General features: G+C 41.3%; 1 protein-coding gene across 1 annotated transcript in view; it reads left to right on the forward strand.

The window, feature by feature from the left end:
• Positions 1-21457, forward strand: part of HPSE2 (heparanase 2 (inactive)) — a 531613-nt gene that overhangs the window by 482468 nt on the left and 27688 nt on the right. Inside the window, exon 10 of the mRNA XM_036336390.1 lies at positions 19248-19393. Within this exon, the coding sequence (XP_036192283.1) occupies positions 19248-19393 (146 nt within the window). The remainder of the gene's footprint in view (positions 1-19247; positions 19394-21457) is intronic.

A 21457-nucleotide genomic window follows, 5' to 3' on the forward strand; every position in this document is an offset into this window, starting at 1 on the left:
CTGGAGCTCAAAGGAGATGTTTGGACTGAAGATATAAATTTGTTGTATATTTGAAGCAGGTGAAAGTATGAGGACTGACTATGCAGGAGAGAAATAGGATGAAAGTTGACAGAGACTGACCTTCTCTAGGAGATACAGCATTTCCTACTTGCACAGGGAGAAAGCATAGGCCATAGAGGCAACCATGCAGAGACTGGGTGATGGGAAGAAAAGGGGCTCCCAAATCATGGTTTCTTGTATTGCTTGAAACATAAGGCAGGGCCATTGACTGAGAGGAAGGGAAGTGCATGGAGAAGAGGGCTTGAACAGGAAACAAGTGTACAAGGTAGTTATCTCAGAGAATAGAAAGGCAAGCTCAGTCAAGAAACTAGAGAAATAGCTTAGGCTGACATCACAGGAAACACTGAGAGCACATATGAGGTATGGGGTCAGATTTAAAGTGAAACCTGTCTTACTGTTGTGTGCTTTTCAACAACTATATTCAGCTGCTTGGGTACAAAAATGGGGAAAATGAGTGGTCATGGATATCTATATATATTGTTCTGTAGTAAACATACATAGAGATAAAATTACTGATTCAAGAGTATTAAATGTTGATACTTTTCAATCAATAGATTGCTGATTTCACTGGAAACTTTTTAAAAATACTGTTTTCAACCCTGTTAGTCTCTTTTAATACAAGAAAAACAAAAGCACTAAATGAATAATAGTAATATTAAGACCAATAACTCAGAAGTTTCAAAACACAGAAAAGTTTAATGCAATTTAAGGAAATAAAATATGTACTTGCATAATTCATCTTGTGTGTATGAGGTGTGGCTGCATGTGTGTTGGCTGAGTCATGGTTTGGTGTTTGTGTGTGTATGTGTCTGTCAGTGTGTGAGTAAAAATGGAAGGTGACCTACCTTGCTCTGAATGGACCCAAAGACATTAGAACTGAGCCCAGGGTGTATCATAAGAGGTTTGTGGTTATTACCACTTATTTTTCACACTGTCTTCCCACTGTTCAAGTCTCTGTCAGGAAAATAGAGTGGTTTGGCTGGAGATGATTGGGATTTGTTGAGTGGGGTGGAGCTGTCAGATTTATATGGCTTTTTCTCTTAGAAATACATGGCCTTCCTTTTTCATTTGCAGTAACTGTGAAGCTCATTTAGGGCTGCTGCGTCCCATTCACTTGGCTCCCCAAGTTCTAATGAATACACAGCACCTCACTCAGGGACTGCACTTCTGGCCAACACATCAGATGGGAAACTCAGAGTGGTTTGGTCCCCAAATTCCTTCTGGGTGTCCATGTTTCCATAGTTCTCTCCTTTCACTTACCAGTCAAAGGTTATTATAACTAATTGGGTGTCTGTCCTCCACTGGCTCTCAGGGTTTGATCTGCACACACTTAGGTCCACTGATGGAATCACCATGTGGCCTGGGGAATGAGTGTTGATCAAAGTACCGTTCATCCTCTTGCTCTCCCACTCTTTTTTGAAAATTCCAGCTGTGCCTCTGGAAATGCCCTTTAAAACTTGCATCATATGCTTTTTTGATAAAATGACATGACTCAGAGAATGTAAGTATCTGGAATTATATCTCATAAACTCAGCTTTCAAAACTTAAGTGTGTTGAATCGAAGCCAGTCAAATGAACTAAAGCTGGCTGGGGGAAGACAAACACGGAAGAGTGATGAGTGACTCTGGGCTGAACAGAGGAATGCCTGCTGTGAAGCTGTCAGGGATGAGGAACCGTTTAATAGTTGACTCTCTCATCATCCTTCTTGATCTAGAAGGCAGATGTTAAAACCACCTTAATGAGAATGTAGGTGATACTACATTGGAGGCATTCTCCAAAGCATAGAAAATATAGGTGGAAAGTGCACAAAAGGAAAAAAAGGCTTATCCAGAGCTACCATTGCTGTAATAGAAGATTCAGAGCTTCAGAGATAATATAACCATGCGCAATACTCATCTATCTCATTCTGAAGGGCCTCAAGTTGGGAGCTGGAAAATATGGTTACTTTTACTGTCCAGGTACATTCCTCAGTTCTGTGGCTGCAGATACCTCCCCCAGGAATGACCATAGTATTCAGAGGTCCAGTTTTAAAATATGCTGGGCACAGCAGTGGCCTTGTGATAGGAGACAAGTTTAGTTACTTCATATCTATTTATTGAGCACCAGCCCAACATTGTGTTAGGTTCTGGGAATATAGCTATAAGGAAACAGGCATGGCCTCTTGTTCTCAAGAAGCTCAGAGTCTTTATAAGGAAGAGACAAATAATATGTAGCCTGATAAATAAGATAATTACTACAGAGTGTGAGAAATGCATTGAAGATTTGGAGAAATCTGGTAAAGGAGACCTGAAAGATGAGATGAAATCACCTCCAGAAGAACTGAAGGGAAGAACTTCTGTGCAGGTGCCTTTGAAGGGAGAAGGTCTGTAAAATTCACAGGCCAGAGAAGAAGGCTGGATGTAGTGAGCTGGGAGAAGCGTGATGTGAAATAGGGTTGGAGAGCTAAGCAGCAGGCAGATCATGCAGAGTGTGCAGATCACCACAAGAAGCTTGGATTTTAGTCTAAGAGCAATGGGCAGCCAGTGAAGGGCTTTAACAAGGAACAGATATGTTCTGATTTTTTAAGTTTCAGAAGGATGACTTTAATTGCTTTGTGGAAAATGAATTATAAGAGTGAAGGCAGGGAGTCTAGACAGAAAGTTGCTGCAAAGAATATGAGAAACAGCAATGGCTCAGTATAGGGTAATGGCAATGAAGAGGGCAGAGGGGATGGCTGAGAGAAATAGTAGAGGAGAAAAGAAAGGACAAGTAGGTGGATTGGTTGAGGAGGAGTGAGGATAAGAGAGAAACCATTTTTACATTCTGCCTCCTTTTATACAATCCCTAGGATAGTAATTTCCTAAATTACATCAATACTATACAAACTCCCAAGTGGATTTGAGCTCTCCACTCCTCTCCAAGCAAAGGTGGACTGGCTGAAAATCCTGGCAAGGGACTTGAATTGATATTAGCATAGTTGGATGTTGGGTCCTTTTCCAGAGTTCTGGACCCCAGAACTTTCTACCAGCTTCACCTCCGCTCTCCAATGAGCCCTGATCCTAATTTAGTCTTGACCACAGAAAGGCAGTCCTTCACCATCATTCACTTGTATGACTAAAATTTTCTCTCCAGGCCTCTACCCTGAATTTATTCCTATTTGGAATTCCTAACCACCCTTCTTCCCATTAGCATCATCTGTAAACTTAATGATGACCATGTTCTGTATTTTAGCATCCAGGTCCTTCAGAAACAATGTATTTATTGTTGGAGCTGTGAGCAGATTGCCATGCTTCATGTGCACAGGCACTGAAATCTGAACCAAGGAAATGTGATTTTGGAATGAGACTGGTTCCCCATGACTAGTGCTAAACATCATACCATAGAGTTTAATTTAGTATTGGAGTTAGTGTTGTAATCAAAATAAAACACCACAGTTGATCTGATACATCTGATATATGTGATTGTTATTGTTCTGAGAGCAATGACATTTGTATAAATGACTTATGCACATTTCTATTTCACAGCTACACCACAGTTTTCTTTATAAGAATTGTCAATAATTTTCTCTATCGCCTATGCAAATAACTCACAATAAAGGCAAAGATTCTATCTAGACCTTACTTCTAATCATTGTTCTCACAGAGCTGACATTTCCCCTGTTATACCCAGTTTTCTCCTATACCTTCCCCTCAGCCCCAGGTCCTTAAATAGCACACATAATTGTCTTCTACATCTGACCATATCGAAGGCCAGAAAAAGCTGGAAGTCTCACTTCTAAGACTGTGGACTTTTCACCTGAGGTCTGATGGCAATCATCATATCCCTGTTCTGTGGGGTGACTAAGAGTGTGTAATGTTGGAAAATTACATCTTAGACAACGCATTCTTAGACAAGCCTTCATATAATTTTTCCTCGCACTCATGGGAGCATCTAACCTACAGTGTAGGTACTCTTACTAGAGAGTTGCATAAAAAGTTTAACGTTCAGACATTATTCACGGTCAGTGTTAAAAGCTGCCAACACTATTTTCGTCATGCTGCCAAATACTCAAATTCCTTTATGGAGATAAAATATTTCTACTAGTGTCGTCCTTCTGAGTTCACATGCTCCCAGACCACCCCACCAACACGTTTCACTTCCTGCCCTTCTGAGATCCAGATAACTAAGATGTTAGTCACTATAGCAGCCCACAGTCTGCTTTGCTTTCTCTGGGGTCTCACCCATCAAAATCAATTTTCACCAAAGGAAAATCCCTCTGTTCCCTTTAATTAGCAACTACCATCTTTACTTCTCTTTCTCTGGCTTTTCCTTTTATAGTCAAAAGCCACTTTGGATCTCCTTTAGAACTGCCCTCTCTTGTGTTTTCTGGACTCCCACCCTATTTTATAGTGTATGCATAGCATACAACAAGAAGGGGATATTGCAATTCTATAGAGTTGATAAGGGAGGGCTGGTCATGCCATCTACATTATTTGTAGGACCCCATACAAAATAAAAGTGTGGAACCTCAACTTCAAAAAGTGGCATTAAAGTTACTAAAATATAAAGCTTTTTTTCCTTTTTGCCAGTCTCTTGACTTGTAGTATTTTTATTAGCTATTTCTTGTTGTTCTAAGTAAAGAAAAATTAAAATTTTAAATAATTAGCATGAATTTTGCCATCCATCCTTATATTGTGCATGTGGCTTAAATGTTAATATAAGAGCACTTAAGTTGTATGCAAATTATCAAAATACTAATTCAAAAGAATATATGCACCCCTATGTTCATTGCAGCACTTTTTTTTTGATAGCCAAGATTTGGAAGCAGCCCAAGTGCCCATCAGTAGATGAGTGGATAAAAAAGCTGTGGTACACTTACAAAATGGAATACTATTCCGCCATAAAAAAGAAGGAAATCTTACCTTTTCCGACAGCATGGATGGACCTGGAAAGTATTATGCTAAGTGAAATAAGCCAGTCAGAGAAACACAAGTACCATATGATTTCACTTATATGTGGAATCTAATGACAAAATAAACTAGCAAATAAAATAGAAACAGACTCATAGATACACAGAACAAACTGACAACTGTTAGAGGGGAAGGGTTTAGGGAGCTTGGTGAAAAAGGTAAAGGGATTAAGAAAAAACAACTCATAGACACAGACAAGAATATGCTGATTACCAGAGGAAAATGGGGGTGGGGAAAGGTAGAAGAAGGTAAAGGGCAGGGGGCGAGGGGATAAATGGTTATGAAAGGAGACTTAACTCGGGGTGGTGAACACACAATACAATATGCAGATAATGTATTATAGAATTGTACATCTAAAACCTATATAATTTTATTAACCAATGCCACCCCAATAAACTCAATAAAAAAATAAAATAAAAAACCTCCAAAGCAGGAAAACATCTTTCTCTGACTGGTATTTTTTACATATTTGCTAATGAGTGTCTGCACAATAAAGATGTGGTCTGTAGCTTGTTTTCCAAGGAGAAACCCAATTTGGCTCTCATGGATGTTGCTGCTACTCAGATATAGTTTAATTCTTTAATTGAAACAGCTGCACAATAGCTTGTGGGCAGTGCTGTGTAGGCAGTGTTCCACAGGCTTTCCTGGAGCTGTCTGGGTAGAGACCACCTTCACTTTTGTATTCTGAATCCCCTGCGCTCATCAAAGAGGCTGTCAACAAAATGTCTCCTCTGGTTGGCCCTTCTGTTGGCTGTTAGAGCTGTGGTTGTCTTGTGACTGATTTCACCGACTCGATTCTACTCTTTGTAACCAGAAAGGTGCTAGCATTTTGCCTCCATGGATGAAGGAATAAATCAATTTCTCTCCAAATGCCCTTCCAGAAATCTCTCCACTAGCTCGGCTTCTGTAGCCTGCCCAGAAATGCATTATTATAAAGCCTCTTCTCCAAGTACCACATGTGCACTTAATTTTCACGACTTGCACAAATAAATACTTTTATTACAGAAAAGCTATAAGGGGATAAGTTTGGGGAGAAAAAGGATCTGCTCAAACCTACAAGGGCTTACCTCCTTCTGCCTACCAACACACAAAGAATGAGTCAGTTAAGGAAGAAGAGGTGGGACCTCAGAGTTAGCTCAAAAACTCTACTGAGACACCCTACTGGCTTTTGCCCAGCTAAACAATGAGCTTCCCCAAGTATGAGACTGTGTCTTAGTTCTTTCTATTTGCTCAGTGCATCACAGGTGCTCAGCAAATGATGAAGTTCCTCACTGGCTGCTCCACAGAGCCCCAACTGAGCCAATGCCCTCCACCCTTACTTAGGTCTTGGATTGATGGGGCTGAGTACAAAAAAAATTCTGTAATTTTGTTTCACGTAGATCATCTGAAGTCTATCTACAGATGCATAAGAAAAACAAGGGGCAGAGGGCCAGGCCAAAGGGAAAATAGGTGCTGTGTTGGCCTCTGAGAATACAACAGTGAGAAGACACAGTCCCATCATCATGAAATTCATAGTCTAGAAGGGAAGAGACATATGAATCAGAAATTCTATCAATAAATGTGCAAAAGAAACTGAATCAAGTGTCCTAAGAGAAAGAAATGGTTCTCTGAGAACATGTAACACATAAATGTGATTTAGCTCATGTGGGGGGTTGGGGGTGGTCCAGGAAGCAATCCCTGAGAAAGTGACCCTAAAGCTAGCATCTGAGATGTGTGGTGTGCATGTGAGGTGTGCGTGTGTGTGCGTGCGTGTGTGCGTGTGTGTGTGCGTGCGTGTGTGCGTGTGTGTGTGTGTGTGTGCGTGCGCACCTATTGGGACGAGGTGTGTGGGATGTGAATGGGAGGAATTAGAGAAACAAGAAGGCCCTGCCCATGGTGGGAGGGGAAAAAAATCAATGTCCTTGAGCATGAAAGGCAAGGTGAAAGGGCCCAGTTTGTATTAAAACCACTTGTCTCAGTCTCTTGCTTACAAGCACTGGGGAACCATTGGATGTTTTAAGTAAGGTGGTCAAACAATGGGAATGGAGGGATTTCACTCCCTCTACAAAGAGCAGTATGGAAAAGTGTAGCTTTCAGTATTTCCAAAGGTGCTGTAGTCCTATGGTAACTTCCTGGATCTGTCCTGCAGTTCCCTCTCTGTGGAGAAGGTCAGAACAGTAGGATTCTCCCCCTTACATGTGAGCTCTGGCATACTGCCATGTCTGGCACAGAGGGCCATGGTGATGTTCTAGTTCATTTCTTCTTGGCTCTCTAAGGTCAGATATCTAGATAAAGTGTGGCCACTGGTGCAGCATTTGTACCCACTAGAGTTAATTGGGTTTTTATAACTTTGGACATTCAAAAAGAGGTTCTATGAAGGAAAAATATTTGCTGTTTTGCTGACACACTTCAGTACATGTGTACTTTCCAGAAGCAGGAAATGTTGGCATTAAACAGGTTTAAGCACCTGTAGTAAGGCCTGCTCAAGAAAACCATGACCTTCAAACCTTGCAAAGCTATCTTTTCACTGTTATTCAGCACTGGAAGCCCTCCCAGGCATCAGGAGGTTGAATCTTTGATAACAACTCATAGGACACTTCTTGAATACCAACATTCTTGTTCAGAGGATGCAAAGATAAGCCCTGATCTCAGGGATCTTCCTTGAAACCATCATCAGACTTTCCAAAATATGCACACAAGTGCACACACAGACACACACACACACACACATGCACCAGTTAAGTTTATGTTTTGGGGCAACTTGAGACATAACTGTGAACATACTATAAGATAACTATTCTATTTTCATGAGGCAAAAAAAAAAATCAGGAATAAGGAGAAAAATAAGCAATATTTATTAAATACTTTTATAAATCAGGCACTATAAGAGATGTTTCCAGGTGTATCATCTCATTAAACCCCTATGAAGAAACAGGTTTGTATATAATAAATAACTTTTTAGGGTTTGAGTATATATCTTTCAACTGTAAGCAAATTATTTCTCCACATTTATTTCTGTGATGCATTCTCCAACTCCCTCATCATAATTAATTGCTTCCTCTTTTGAATTCCCAAAACAAGTGGTTCCTGCTCATGTGGTGTTTACTTTAGTGAATCTCATTTTAGAGAGTTGTTTACATGTATCTTGGCCACTAAGTTCCTTGAGGAGAAGAAGACTTCTTGTTCATCTTTGTATCACTCAAGCTAAACAGAATATCTTGAATACCACTAATATGTGCTCATAAAATGCTTGTAAAATAAAAGAATGTATTCTCAGCTCTCACTGGGTTGGTCAGAGCCCAGAGCCACATCCCAGCACCCCTTCTCACACCTAGTTCTGTAGTGTATCATCAAGGGTCTTATGGTCATGCAATGTGGAAAACCTAGTTGGCAAGCCCAATCCCTGCTCACACCTCCATAAGTAGCTTCCCCTTGCCACCTTTCTAGACCAGTGGTACAAACTCCAGCGCTATGGTCCACTCTCAGGAAGTCAGACTCCAGGTTGATGTCCACGCGAGCCCTGACAACATGTGAGGGCCTATCTGAGCAGAGAATTCTGGGGTCATGGGGATTCAGAACATGGTCTACAAAGAGGCATGGGTCCTTGGCTCTCTAAAGTTCTTACCCCATGGAGAGGGGGGCAGCTGAAGATGGGCCAGAGCTTGGCTCTCTAAAGCAAGGGCCCCCTTGCCCAGCTCTAGATTAGTAGAAATAGCAAGTGTGAGAAATAATGAGTGAAGTAAGTGGATAAAGACAAAGCATTTCAAAAATATGCACTGGATTCATATGTACTAAAAATGATAAAACAGTACTTCAGAACTAAAGTTCTGGGACACATTAGGAAAGATTTAGCCAGTGCACATTTGTTAGATATTACTATTACAATGTTTGACTGTTTTCTTTCAGGTATTTTCTTTATTTATCTCACTTATCCCTGGCAGAACTTGATCTCACCAACATTTTGTGGGCTGGGATTGGGTTGGGAGGAGGTGGTGTTGAGGACAGAAGGGAAATACAGCTCTTGTTGCTGTGCTGCCAGGAGCCATCCCACCCTCTGGAATTAAGGATTTGAGCATTTAAAAAGCTGTGAATCCTGTTTAATACTCTTTCTCTATATCCAATCAATCATCAATTCCAATCAATTTTCTCTCCTAAATATTCTCAACTCCCTCATGTTATCTCTAATTTAATTTCCTCACCTTGATCAGATTACCATTATCTTTCTTCCAACTAACATAAATGGTTTTCTTCAATCCATTTTCTGCACAGCTGTGAAAGTCAACTTGCTAAATGTAAATTGAATAATGTCACTTTATCTCTTAAAATTCTGCAGTGGTTCTAAAATCCTGAGGTCTATATCAACCTGGACCTACGATCCTCATCTTGTATTCACTTGCTGAGCTCCAAGCTGAATTAGTCTGCTTTCAGATTCTCAAACATTCCAGTTCTTCCCCAGGTCAACCCTTTACATAAGCTCTTTCTCTTGCCCAACAAGACTCTCTATCCCCTCCTCTCTTTTTCTCAAATCTTAAATGTCACTCCATGAAACTCATTCCCTGGCTGTCCCTATTCCCAGACTGGGTCACATCTTCTATTATAAGGTATCATAGATTCCTCAATTGTCATTAGTACTATTAAAATTAATTAATCACCTAACTCATTGGCGTAAGGACTTTCTTGCTAGATTATAAACTTCATGATGGCAAGAAATTATGTGCCTTATTTACCACTGTAACCCTACTGCCTAGATAGAGCCTTAAATATTGTCTGAATTCAATTCATAATTGAATTCTAACACCGCCTATAGATAGGCCAGGCACTCTGCTAGGCATGGGCTGTAGGAATGGGTAAATAATCTTAGACCTCAAGGAGTACATGATTCAGCGATTAATCCAGTAAATTCTGCAACCCTCTGTCAGTTTCTTTCTCTTTTCCCATTTATTTTGGTTCAACTTACTCCTCCATATATTGCTTTGTCTAGCTTTCAGACAATTGACTTTTTGACAAATACTCAAGAAAAAGAAAAGATTTAAAACCTCTGTCATTTCAGTGTCATCTTCTATTAGTTTTCCCTCTCCAACTAATAAATGGACACTATTTTTCTTCAATCTCTTCTCATGTCTGATACATTTAAAGAATGTCTGTTTGTGTCTCTCTTTGTCCCTTGAAAATTGCAATGCATTCCTTGCTGTGGATTTTTTTTATTGACTTAAAAAGCCATTATATTTGCTTTCCTTCTTGAGGACTCTTATTATCTGAAAACTTCTCATTATATTCCATCTTTTATACAATAACCTTTTTGTTGTTGTTTGAGATGTGTGTGCATTCTTTTTTTTCTTTTCTACCTGTCCTATGCATAAAGACAACTTTTCTGCTTTTTCGTGTCATTTCCTTAAGAGATATTTAGAGATCATATTATTTAATTTTATTTATGATTATATAGGCACATATTCATAGTAAAATAAAAGAAAGAGTGAGAAAGGAGAGAGAGGGGGGCAGAAGCAGGGAAAAAGGAAGGGAGGGAGGAAGGACATACAATTTGAGTCAGCTAAGAGTTGGTTTACATGAGGGAGAGATAAGGACAGCGAAAGAGGGAGGATGGAGAGTTTAAAGAGGAGAAGAAGGATACGTAGGGAATTGGAGAATATATGTGAGAAAGGAGACTGTAAATGGTGCATGTAGCTATGTAAAGGTAAAAATTTCACATTCCCCTTGGTTTTTAACCTACCATCAACTGACTTAACAACCAAAATCCTTTAGTCCCCTGAGGGAAGAGATGATAAACTAAGAGCAAGTCACCATAAACACATCTCCCTTTGGGTAAAACAATTCAAAGAGATGTCAGCCTATGGGTGGATCGATGATGTCATCTTCAGAAAGGAAGTTCTGATTAACAAATGTATACATATTTGTTCTTTACTATCTTTTCAGTATATTATTTGGCACATTCAAAAGAGTATCCATGCATACATGCTACTTTTTAAGCAAAACAATACAATCAGCACCTGTGAATCCTCCACCCAACCCCAAAACTAAAACATTGCTTTTTTGACAATGTTTTTGATAAGAATAGAATTGATAAGTTCTCTCATATCCTATTTTCATATTTCTCTTGCTCATCTTAAGGTAACTATTATCCCAAATTTTATGTTTATCAATCTATTGCTTACATGCCTATTCACATAATTTTATTACAAATGTAGGTGTGCTTAAATGACATATATGACCTAACTGTGAACAGATATTTTTAAAAAACAAAAAGTAAACATTTTCCTACACCATACAAGAGGCACACAGCTATTGCCTAGAACATGTTTTACCTGGACACATTATCCTTGAATTCTGGGAGGTGGCGGCGGCAAGGGGGGGTGGCCGGGGGCGTAGGGGCTGGAAAATGAAGGCTTTCTTTTTGTCCACTTTTGGAAGTAGAAGTGAAGAGATTCATCACAAATAGTGTTCATACAATACCAAAGGATAGGCAGGGAGAAAGGAAATGTATAAACACTTTAAAAGTGCTTTATCTAGAAATAAAAAATCAGTGAATCTGCCAACAGAGCAAATTTGGGGCTTAACACTGGATTCTCCTTATTGCCATGCTTACTACTAAATGGTGAATAGGAAGCTTCTAAAGATAAAATGTGTTCTGATTTTAGTCTCTGAATTGAAATGTTTTCCATGTTTTCTTCTTCTTTCAAGATTTACTTCCATTATAAAAGATCTAGGATACTTTCTTAATATAAAAAAAAGACATTATTATGAACTTCCACTTTCAAAGCAAGGAAGGAAAGAAAGGAAGGAAGGAGAGAAGAAAGATCCCTGAGTGGAAGGAGGTTGTTGTTGTTTTCAGTCTCTTTCATATTTATTGATAAGAAGACTCGATATCATAAAAATAAAGTTCTCTTCATTTGATCTGTGAATTCAATGAAATTCCAAGTTCTCAGTAGATTTTGTTTAGCTATGTGATAATCTGATTCTGAAATGTCTATGACTGAGTAAAGGCCCAAGATTAGCAAAGCCATTACTGAAGAATAAGACAGGAGGACTTGCTCTACCAAATTTCATTACATATAAGACAACTAGAGGCCTGGTGCACGAAATTCATGTGGAGGGGAGGGGGTCCTCTCAGCCCAGCCTGGACCCTCTCCAATCCGGGACCCCTTGGGGGATGTCCGACTGCCGGGATCGGGCCTAAACCGGCAGTCGGACATCCCTCTCACAATCCTGGACTGCTGGCTCCTAATCACTCACCTGCCTGCCTGCCTGGTCACCCCCAGCTGGCCCCCTCTGCCGGCCTGGTCACCCCTAACTGCCCCCCATGCCAGCCTGGTCGCCCCATGCAGCCTGCTTGTTCAGTTGTTTGGTCGTCTCTCATTAACCCCCCTGCCGGCCTGGTCATAGTCAGCCATCATGTGAGGGTGTGAGGGTTAATTTGCATATTACCTCTTTATTATATAGGATGGTAATTAAAACTGCATTAATGGTGGCCAGCCAGCATGGCTCATTGGTTGAGCATTGACCTATGAACCAGGAGGTCACGGTTCGATTCCTGGTCAGGGCACATGCCTGGGTTGTGGGCTCGATCCCCAGTGTGGGGTGTGCAGAAGGCAGCCAATCAATGATTCTCTCTCATCATTGATGTTTCTATCTCTCTCTCCCTCTCCCTTCCTCTCTGAAATAAAATTACTTATTTAAAAAAAAAAATATTTTATTGATTTTACCGAGAGGAAGGGAGATAGAGAGTTAGAAACATCAATGAGAGAGAAACATTGATCAGCCGCCTCCTGCATATCTCCTACTGGGGATGTGCCCGCAACCAAGGTACATGCCCTTGACCGGAATCAAACCTGGGACCTTTCAGTCCACAGGCCGACACTCTATCCACTGAGCCAAACTGGTTACGGCTATTTTTTTAAATGCAGTAGTGGTACAGGACAGAATAGCCCAGAAATAAACCCACGAATATATGGAAGTTTGATGTATGATACAGAGAGCGTTGCAGATCACTAAAGAAAGGAGAGACCCATTTAATAAATGATGCTGATATAATTTACTATTCATATGGAAAAATATGAAATTAGATACTTATCCCATAACCTAGATAAATTTTAGATTGATTAAAGATGTAACTATGAAAAAACATTAAAAGTTTTAAAAGAAAATATAAAATATCTTTATGAACTAGTCATGAGGAAGGACTATTTAACAAACAACAAGAACTAGATGTTATGTGCCCACTAGATTGGCAAAAATTAAGAAGTATGAAAATAACAGATGTTGGCAACAATGTGAATCAAAAGGAACTCAGACACTTCTTGAAGGAAGTAGAAGTTGGAATAATTGGAATCACTTTGGAAAACAATGTGGCATTAGCCTATAGAGTTGAATATTTTTATATCTGTGCAGGACACAGCAATTCCACTCTTAGGTATTGCTCTCAACAGTGCTACGGGGCTTCTCTAACTTTAATGAGCAGCAGAATTCCCTGGAGAGCTATACAGTCTGGAGGCCCCGCCTCTGAAGATTCTGATCCAATAGGTCTTGGGTAAAGTCTGTAAATCTGCAATTCTACGAAGCACACAGTGATGAGGCTGCTGCTGGTTTCCAGTCATGATTGGAGCAATGCTTCTCCAGATTGCTTCACCTGCACCTTGGGAAACAGGAGCAAGAATGTTGCAGGCTACATTGTTCATGATAGCAAAACTCTGGACACAACCCAAATATCCATCAGCAGGAGAATGGATAAATGCATTATAGTATGTTCACACAATGAAGCATGCAACATTGAAAATAAATAAACTGTGGTAGTATAACAACCTGGATGAATCCTAGAAGCATATTGTTGCAACATTGAAAATAAATAAACTGTGGTAGTATAACAACCTGGATGAATCCTAGAAGCATATTGTAAAAAAGTAAGTTATAGAAAATTACATATCTCATGACGCCAGTTTTTAAAAGCTAACAAGCTAATATATTGCTTAAGACAGAATTCAAATATTAGGTGAAGGAATGAAAAGCACAACAATAGGAAAGGGAAGAATCACATAACTAGATGCAACAGTGTGGATATTATTGTAGCTTTTAAGGTGGATGATAGGTTCTCATATGCCTCAGAACTTTCATGTAAGGTACATATGTCCTCCTGTATATGAGAAATAGACATAGTATACACAAAATGGGGGAAATTAAATGAGTTCCAATCAAGTGAACTAAATAAAACAAGAAAAAATTACAAGAGAAGTAAAACTGTAATAAATGACAGAAAAGATCCTGGGGAAAATAAATATACAATGTGCAGGACAGACTTGAGACTTCTTCTTGCAGAGAGAAAACAGAAAAGAGATGATACTTGTGGAGAACTGAGGACGGAAATCTAACAGACTCCTGAAACAGAGACTGGAGCAAACAGAAAGAAATAAGATTAAGGCTTTATTTAAAGAACATTCTCACAGGTTGGAGAAAGTCCTTAGTCTTCCTTATCAAAAGCACTCCCAAATACCAGAAAATTAATGCAGAAACCCACATTGACACATTCCTGGTAAAAGTTCAAATATCAAGGATAAAACGTGACTCCTATAAGCATCCTGGCAGAACATATGAGATAGAAAATAAACAGACTAACCAAACATAGAATAAAACTAAGGCCTCAAGGTTCTCTAGAACCACAAACACTATAAAAAGTTACTTGAGTTTATTTAGGAAAGTAAATGGATATGACTAATTAAGGAAAATTTGAACAAAGAAAGAAAAATTATAATGAAATGGACTTAAACCTGTAGATATTAAAATGTAATTTTTAATCATTAAAATGATGTGAAACTGATAAAGAAATAGGGTTCAGTGGAAGAAAATAGAAAATCCAGATGCAGAACTATATATATCTCCCTAATATGCAAATAGACCAAACAGTGGAACAACCAAACAACCAGTTGCTATGATGTGCGCTGACCACCAGGAGCTGCATGCAGAACATGGCAGGTGTCGACAGCAGGTGGCATGAAACATGGTGGGCATCAGCCACAGCGGAATGGTGGAGCAGGTGAGAGGGGGCACCAGACCAAGGCAGGGCACCAGTCACTGTCATCAGGGCTAGCCTCTGGTGGTTACTGAAAATTCTTTGCTCCCACACGCCGCTATGCGCTCGCACCTGCTGCAGGTGCCAGCCCCGTTTGCACCCGCTGCTGGTGCCGGAGCCGTTGCTCACACACCACTGCCGGCGCTGGCCCTGCTCACACCCTCAGCTGGTGCCAGAGCCACCGCTTGTACCCACTGCCGGAGCCCAGTGCTGGTCCCAATCACTCGGCGCCATCAGCGGTTGAGAGCGGCAGCTGCCAGATCAGCGCCGGACCCGCTCACACCTGCTGCTAGCTCCAGCCCCAATCGCTCCATGTTGTCAGCGGGTGCGAGCGGGCATGGGAGTGGCGACAGCTGGAGCGGGACTGCGGGCAGACAGGGGACCGGAGCCCATAACAGGAGGGGCTGGGCAGGGGCATGGAGGATGGGCTGAGACCTGCCTCTGTGCCCACCGCAGCCTTGCGGCCCATAGTTCCTTTCAAGGTGCACGAATTCATGCACTGGGTCCCTAGTATACATATATTTACATATTTTTAATCAGTATTACAGATTATAATATAATACATATATAATATGTAAATACATATGTAAATGTAACATATTAAAATAAGATATATCAGCCCAGCTGGCGTGGCTCAGCATTTGAGCATCAACCCAAGAACCAAGAGGTCGCAGGTTCAATTCCCAGCCAGGGCACATACCCAGGTTGCAGGCTTGATCCCCAGTAGGGGTGTGTAAGAAGCAACAAATTGATGATGTTCCTCTCTGTCATTGATGTTTCTATCTCTCTATCCTTCTCCCTTCCTCTTTCTAAAAATCAATAAAAACATTTTAAAAAATAAATAATATACCATACATGATATAGTATATTATATATAATTATATAATTACTAACATATTATATAAAATAATTCTATATCATATTATATAATACTAGAAGCCCAGTGCACGAAATTTGTGCACAGGTAGGGTCCCCCGGCCTGGCCAGCAATCAGGGCAGATCTGTGGGGTGACCAGCGGGCCTGCAGGCTGGGGACAGCTCCTGCATTGTCTTCCCCCTGGTGGTCAGTACACATCATAGTGACCAGTCATTGGGCCGTTTGCTCGATTTGCATATTAGGCTTTTATTAGACTAGAGCTCCAGTGCACAAAATTCATGCATGGGGGGTTTCCCTCAGCCCAGCCTGCACCCTCTCCAATCTGGAATCCCTCTCACAACCTGGGACCATTGGCTCCTAACCGCTCACCTGCCTGCCTGCCTGATCACCCCTAACTGCCCCTCCTGCTGGCCTAGTCACCCCAACTGCCCCCCCGCCAGCCTCATTGCCCCCAACTTCCCCCCCCCCGCTGCCTGGTCGCCCCCACGTGCCCCCACCCCCCCAGTTAAGGGCCTGGTCACCCCATGCAGCCTGCTGCTCAGTCATTTGGTCACCCCTCACTAACCCCCCTGCTGGCCTAGTCGCCCCATGCAGCCTGTTTGGTCATCCGTTCGGTTGTGATGGTCACTTAGGCTTTTATATATCTAGATACTAGAGGCCCAGTGCACGAATTCATGCACCAGTGGGGTCCCTCGGCCTGGCCTGTGGGATCGGGCCGAAACTGCTCTCTGACATCCCCAGAGGGGTCCTGGATTGCAAGAGGGCACAGGCTAGGCCAAAGGACCCCACCACTGCACAATTGCTGGACAGAAAGGGACCGCGGGAGGGCTCCAGGGTGTGTCTGGCCCATCTCACTCAGTCCCGATCAGCTGGACACCAGCAGCAATCTAACCTACCAGTTGAAGTGTCTGCCCCCTGGTGGTCAGTACACGTCATAGTGAGCATTTGAGCGGCCTTAGCATATCATTAGCATATTACACTTTGATTGGTTGAACGGCCGACCAGATGACCAGACACTTAGCATATTAGGCTTTTATTATATAGGATAATACTATTTATATTTGTATATATTTACATGTATATAAAACTTAATATGTGATAAAGATGAACTTAGGGATAGATTATTCACTATATGATGCTACAACAACCAGTAAAGTATTCAGAAAATAATAAGGCTAGTATCATACACCAAAATATTTTTCAATGAACTAAAAGATTAAATTTTAAAATAACAATAAGAACTAGAAAAATATAAGTAAAGCTTTATCTGATCCTGTGTGAGGAAGGACTTTCTAAGAATAAAAGAAAAGAAAGATATTGAGAGAAAAAGATTGACATATTTTCCTGTAAAATTTTTTTTAATTCTTCATGTCAAAAAAGTCATAAAAAGTAATAAAAGGCAAACTACAAACTTGGACAGAACTTTTGCTCCACATACATTCTAAAGGATTCTTACCACTAATATTAAAAGACTAGAGGCCCGGTGCACAAAAATTTGTGCACTGGGGGGGTGGTCCCTCAGCCCAGCCTTCACCAATTCACAGTCCAGGACCCCTTGGGGGGATGTCCACCTGTCAACTTAGGCCCACTCCCCAGGGGATCAAGCCTAAGCTTGCAGTCAGACATCCTTCTGGCAGCCAGGGAGCCCTCAGGGGATGTCTGACTAAAGACTTAGGCCCCCAAGGGATCAGGCCTTAACTGTTAGTTGGACATTCTTAGTGCTGCCACAGAGGTGGGAGAGCTCCTGCCACCACCTCTGCGCTGGCGAGCCATGAGCCAGCTCTGGCTGAGTGGCACTCCCCATATGGAAGTGCACTGACCACCAGGAGGCAGCTCCTGCATTGAGTGTCTGCCCCCGGTGGCCAGTGCGCATCATAGCAACTGGTCATTCTGCCATTCAGTCAATGTGCATATTAGCCTTTTATTATTATTATATAGGATATGTTACAAATCTGTAAGAAAATGGTGGACATCTCATTAGAAATATGGTTGACTGTGATAAACACATCACAGAGTAACAATAAAAAACACAGAAATTGTAATCAAATGAGAGCAAATTAAACCAATGATATTTTGTATCTATTTGCCTAACAATGATGAAATATTTGCCATTTTAAATAATAAGAGACTATCTGTAATAGTCATCCTAAGGCCACTTAAAGTTAATTAAGATAAATGGCCTGGCAAGGTTTAGAGCCCACTACTCAGGGTAGATTTGGATCTATTCTGGTGTCAAAGAGGCTTTGAGGCTTTGTTCTGATTTATGCAACTCACCAGACATTTTCAAGCAGCTGATGTTATAGATGGCGACACAAGGAAAGATAAAAATATTATTCAGAGGCTTCCCCTGGAAAGATGAAGGCTGAGAAGACATGGTTGATGTCTTAAAGACCTTGAATTCACTGAATTCCAGAATTGCAGGAGGTGGCGGGGGGGGTTGGGGGGGAGCCCCTAGACAAATTAGGAAGCCCTGTGTTACATGATGAGTTGTAAACACTGAAGTCATTACCCCATAACAGGTGATAAATGTTTACATGATGCAAATGCAAATTTTATATTTGTATCAAATACAGAAACAAAATATGGTAATAGCGAAGACAAATTAAAGTGTTGGGTAAATAGGCTTTTGTAAATTCAAATACATGTGTGGGTTACAGATTGAATATTTATTAATCAGTTCCAAATGGACCATGCAATAGTTAAAAGATCACATTCTTTTTAGTTTACAATTGTTCTTTTTATTGTAGAATTATTGAAGGTGACCCAGAATTAGCACTAGGGTTTGCAAATGTTATTCTGGAGTCTCTACCTGGAACAGCTTCATCTCCCTCACACCTCACCAGGCGTCTTCAGTGACAATATTTGGAGAATAACATTTTGGGTTTGCATATTGGTAGCAATCCTAAAGATTGGAGATCTTCCATTCTACAATTAAACAGAGCCATAAACCAGTATGAAAGTATAGTCATAGGAAAATAAAGTTGAAAATTTAAGGCTCCAACTAGTTGTTATTTCATATGAAACTTATTTCAAATGAAAATTTGATTCATTTGATTGTATGTGGCTCTGAGTCGTCCCCCACTCCCCCCACATACACATACACACACTTACATTCCCCCATGAGGAATGTGAAGGCCACTTTGTTTAGACAATGCTGGCTTCACTACCAACCTGGGGTGAACGTTTTGTCGGGTGACCATGCTTACAGGGTTAGTCACTTGGTCAGGCTTTACTCCTGCTAAGAAGTACTTTCTGGTCTGTCTGGTCTATGTGTACTCAAACACCTGAACTGCATCTTCCCCTGACTCCATGTCTCTGTTCTTCTCAGGATTACTGGCTCTCTCTCCTCTACAAGCGCTTGATCGGCCCCAAAGTCTTGGCCGTGCACGTGGCTGGGCTGCAGCGGAAGCCACGGCCAGGCCGAGTCATCCGGGACAAACTAAGGATTTATGCTCACTGCACAAACCACCACAAGTAAGTCTTCAGAGCGATGGCACAGGAAGCCACCCTAGGGGCTTCAGCTGTGGGCCCCTCTTAGAATTCCATGCCCTTTGGGACCCCTTCAAGACACTGAAAACTGCCTCTGGAATTACATTCTACCTGCTCTTTGTGTATTTCAAATGATCTCTGATAAATAGCTTTTCTGCAAGTAAACTCCTTTCTCACACTTACAGTATTTATTCATAAAAATGCATGCCATTTATTCATTTACTTCTTTATCCAACAAATATTTACTGAGCTTTTCCTCTGTGCCAGTTGATACAATGCCCAAGAGGCCTTTTTGTATGCTTCTGGCTAAGCCACAGCAAGAGACATAAACTCTGTTCCTACAATCCACCAGCAGAGCTGGAGATGGTAAGTCAACATTTCTAAGAGACATGCTGGAGAGCTATCAGCTGAAAACTCAGCCCAGACCAGCGCATCCCAAACCAGGGGTCCCCAGGATGAAAGGTGTGCCCAAGGTAGTCATGTCAGCTTCAGAGCCATTTTCAGCCTTTCAAAATCTTTTCAGCTTTTTTAAGGGTTAAGAAGTTAAACAAAATCTGATTTAGGGGCTGCTCCTCCAACAACTCAGCGTAGTAGGTAATGTGTAGCTGTCCTCCTTCTTATCTGAAGCACTGGCTGTCATTAGAATTATCTTTCAAACAGGAAAAGTAATTACCAGTAAATAAAGTTTGGCAGATAAAATGTTTTAAAACATGAGTATCATAAGGGTAAAAACTTAAAACTGAGCCTAATGCAAACCCTTCAGACTACAAATGGCTTTCTTACATCACTTCAGGTTTAAGGAGCAGAGCAGGCAGACCTGGAAAAGAGAATTCTTTCTCTTAACGCAGAGAAACAGAGTGGGGGCCAGGCACAAGTGTCTCCAGCCATACTTTCATTCCAGCAAGCCCATCAGGGGCTGATGTGGGCAGTGGATAGCACAGAGCCCCAGCGGTCAGGTTACAACAGACGCTCCTTCTCCTTCCTTGATGAGAGAAGAGCTAAGCCAGTTAATTTATCATGATAAGATTTTTCAAAGAATCGCTCTGAGCATAGGAGGCCTGGGGCCAGTTGTCTTGTCTTTAGATACAGGTCCCTATTGTGGATGAGAGGAGACTGCTTTGGCCAGAGGCCAGAGGTTTTCAACATCCCTTTTGCTCAACAGGAAGCTCGGTCCAATACCTGACAGAGAGTGACTGCTCTACGGCCTGGGCCTGAAGTTATCTGATCACCACACAAGGAAACATTGTATTCCTTGTCTCCACCTTGGCCCTGGAGTAACCACCCAAAAGTGGACCCCCAGCTTCAACAGAGAAAAATTATTCTTGGCACCTTTCGTCTCTTTTGGGAAGCACAACAGTCTGTGGCTTTTATACTATAAGTCTGAGGACTCAGGGGAAAATGTCAATAGCATGGGTTTAACAGGATTTGAGTGTCTTCACAGAGGGCTCCTCATCTTGTCTCATCCAAGCGTCCATCCTGACGTTCTTTTATGTTTTCATGGAAGTTGTCACTAATGTTCTGAGTATACCATGAACTCAGGGCCAGTGTCCCATTTGTTTTTGTATTCTTGGTGTCTAATATAGTGACTGGCATAAAGAAGTTCTCAGTAAATATTTGATGAATGAATGAATGAATGAATGCAGAAATAGGGCATTAAGGCATTACTTCTGACTTAGACTTTTAGCTCCCTTCCACTTTGATATCACCACATCAGCCAGAAGGAGAAGGTGTGGTGGCAGGGTTAAGAATTCTAAATTCACTAGCATGAGGACTCCAGCAAGTTACTCAAATCACCTAGATTCAATAGTGTCTCTACATCACCAGCTCTCCTCTTCTTTCTATGGGGAGTCACTCCAGAACCTCTCTGGGGAAATGGTACCACTGTGCTTTGATCAATAGTGTTCCTCCTCCACATAGAAAGAAAGAGAGGGAGGGAGGGAAGGAGGGAGGGAGGGAGGGAGGGAGGGAGGAAGGAAGGAAGGAAGGAAGGAAGGAAGGAAGGAAGGAAGGAAGGAAGGAAGGAAGGAAGGAAGGGAGACTTTACTAATC

Source organism: Myotis myotis, unplaced genomic scaffold, assembly GCF_014108235.1.
Source record: "Myotis myotis isolate mMyoMyo1 unplaced genomic scaffold, mMyoMyo1.p scaffold_m19_p_15, whole genome shotgun sequence".
Taxonomy (NCBI): domain Eukaryota; kingdom Metazoa; phylum Chordata; class Mammalia; order Chiroptera; family Vespertilionidae; genus Myotis; species Myotis myotis.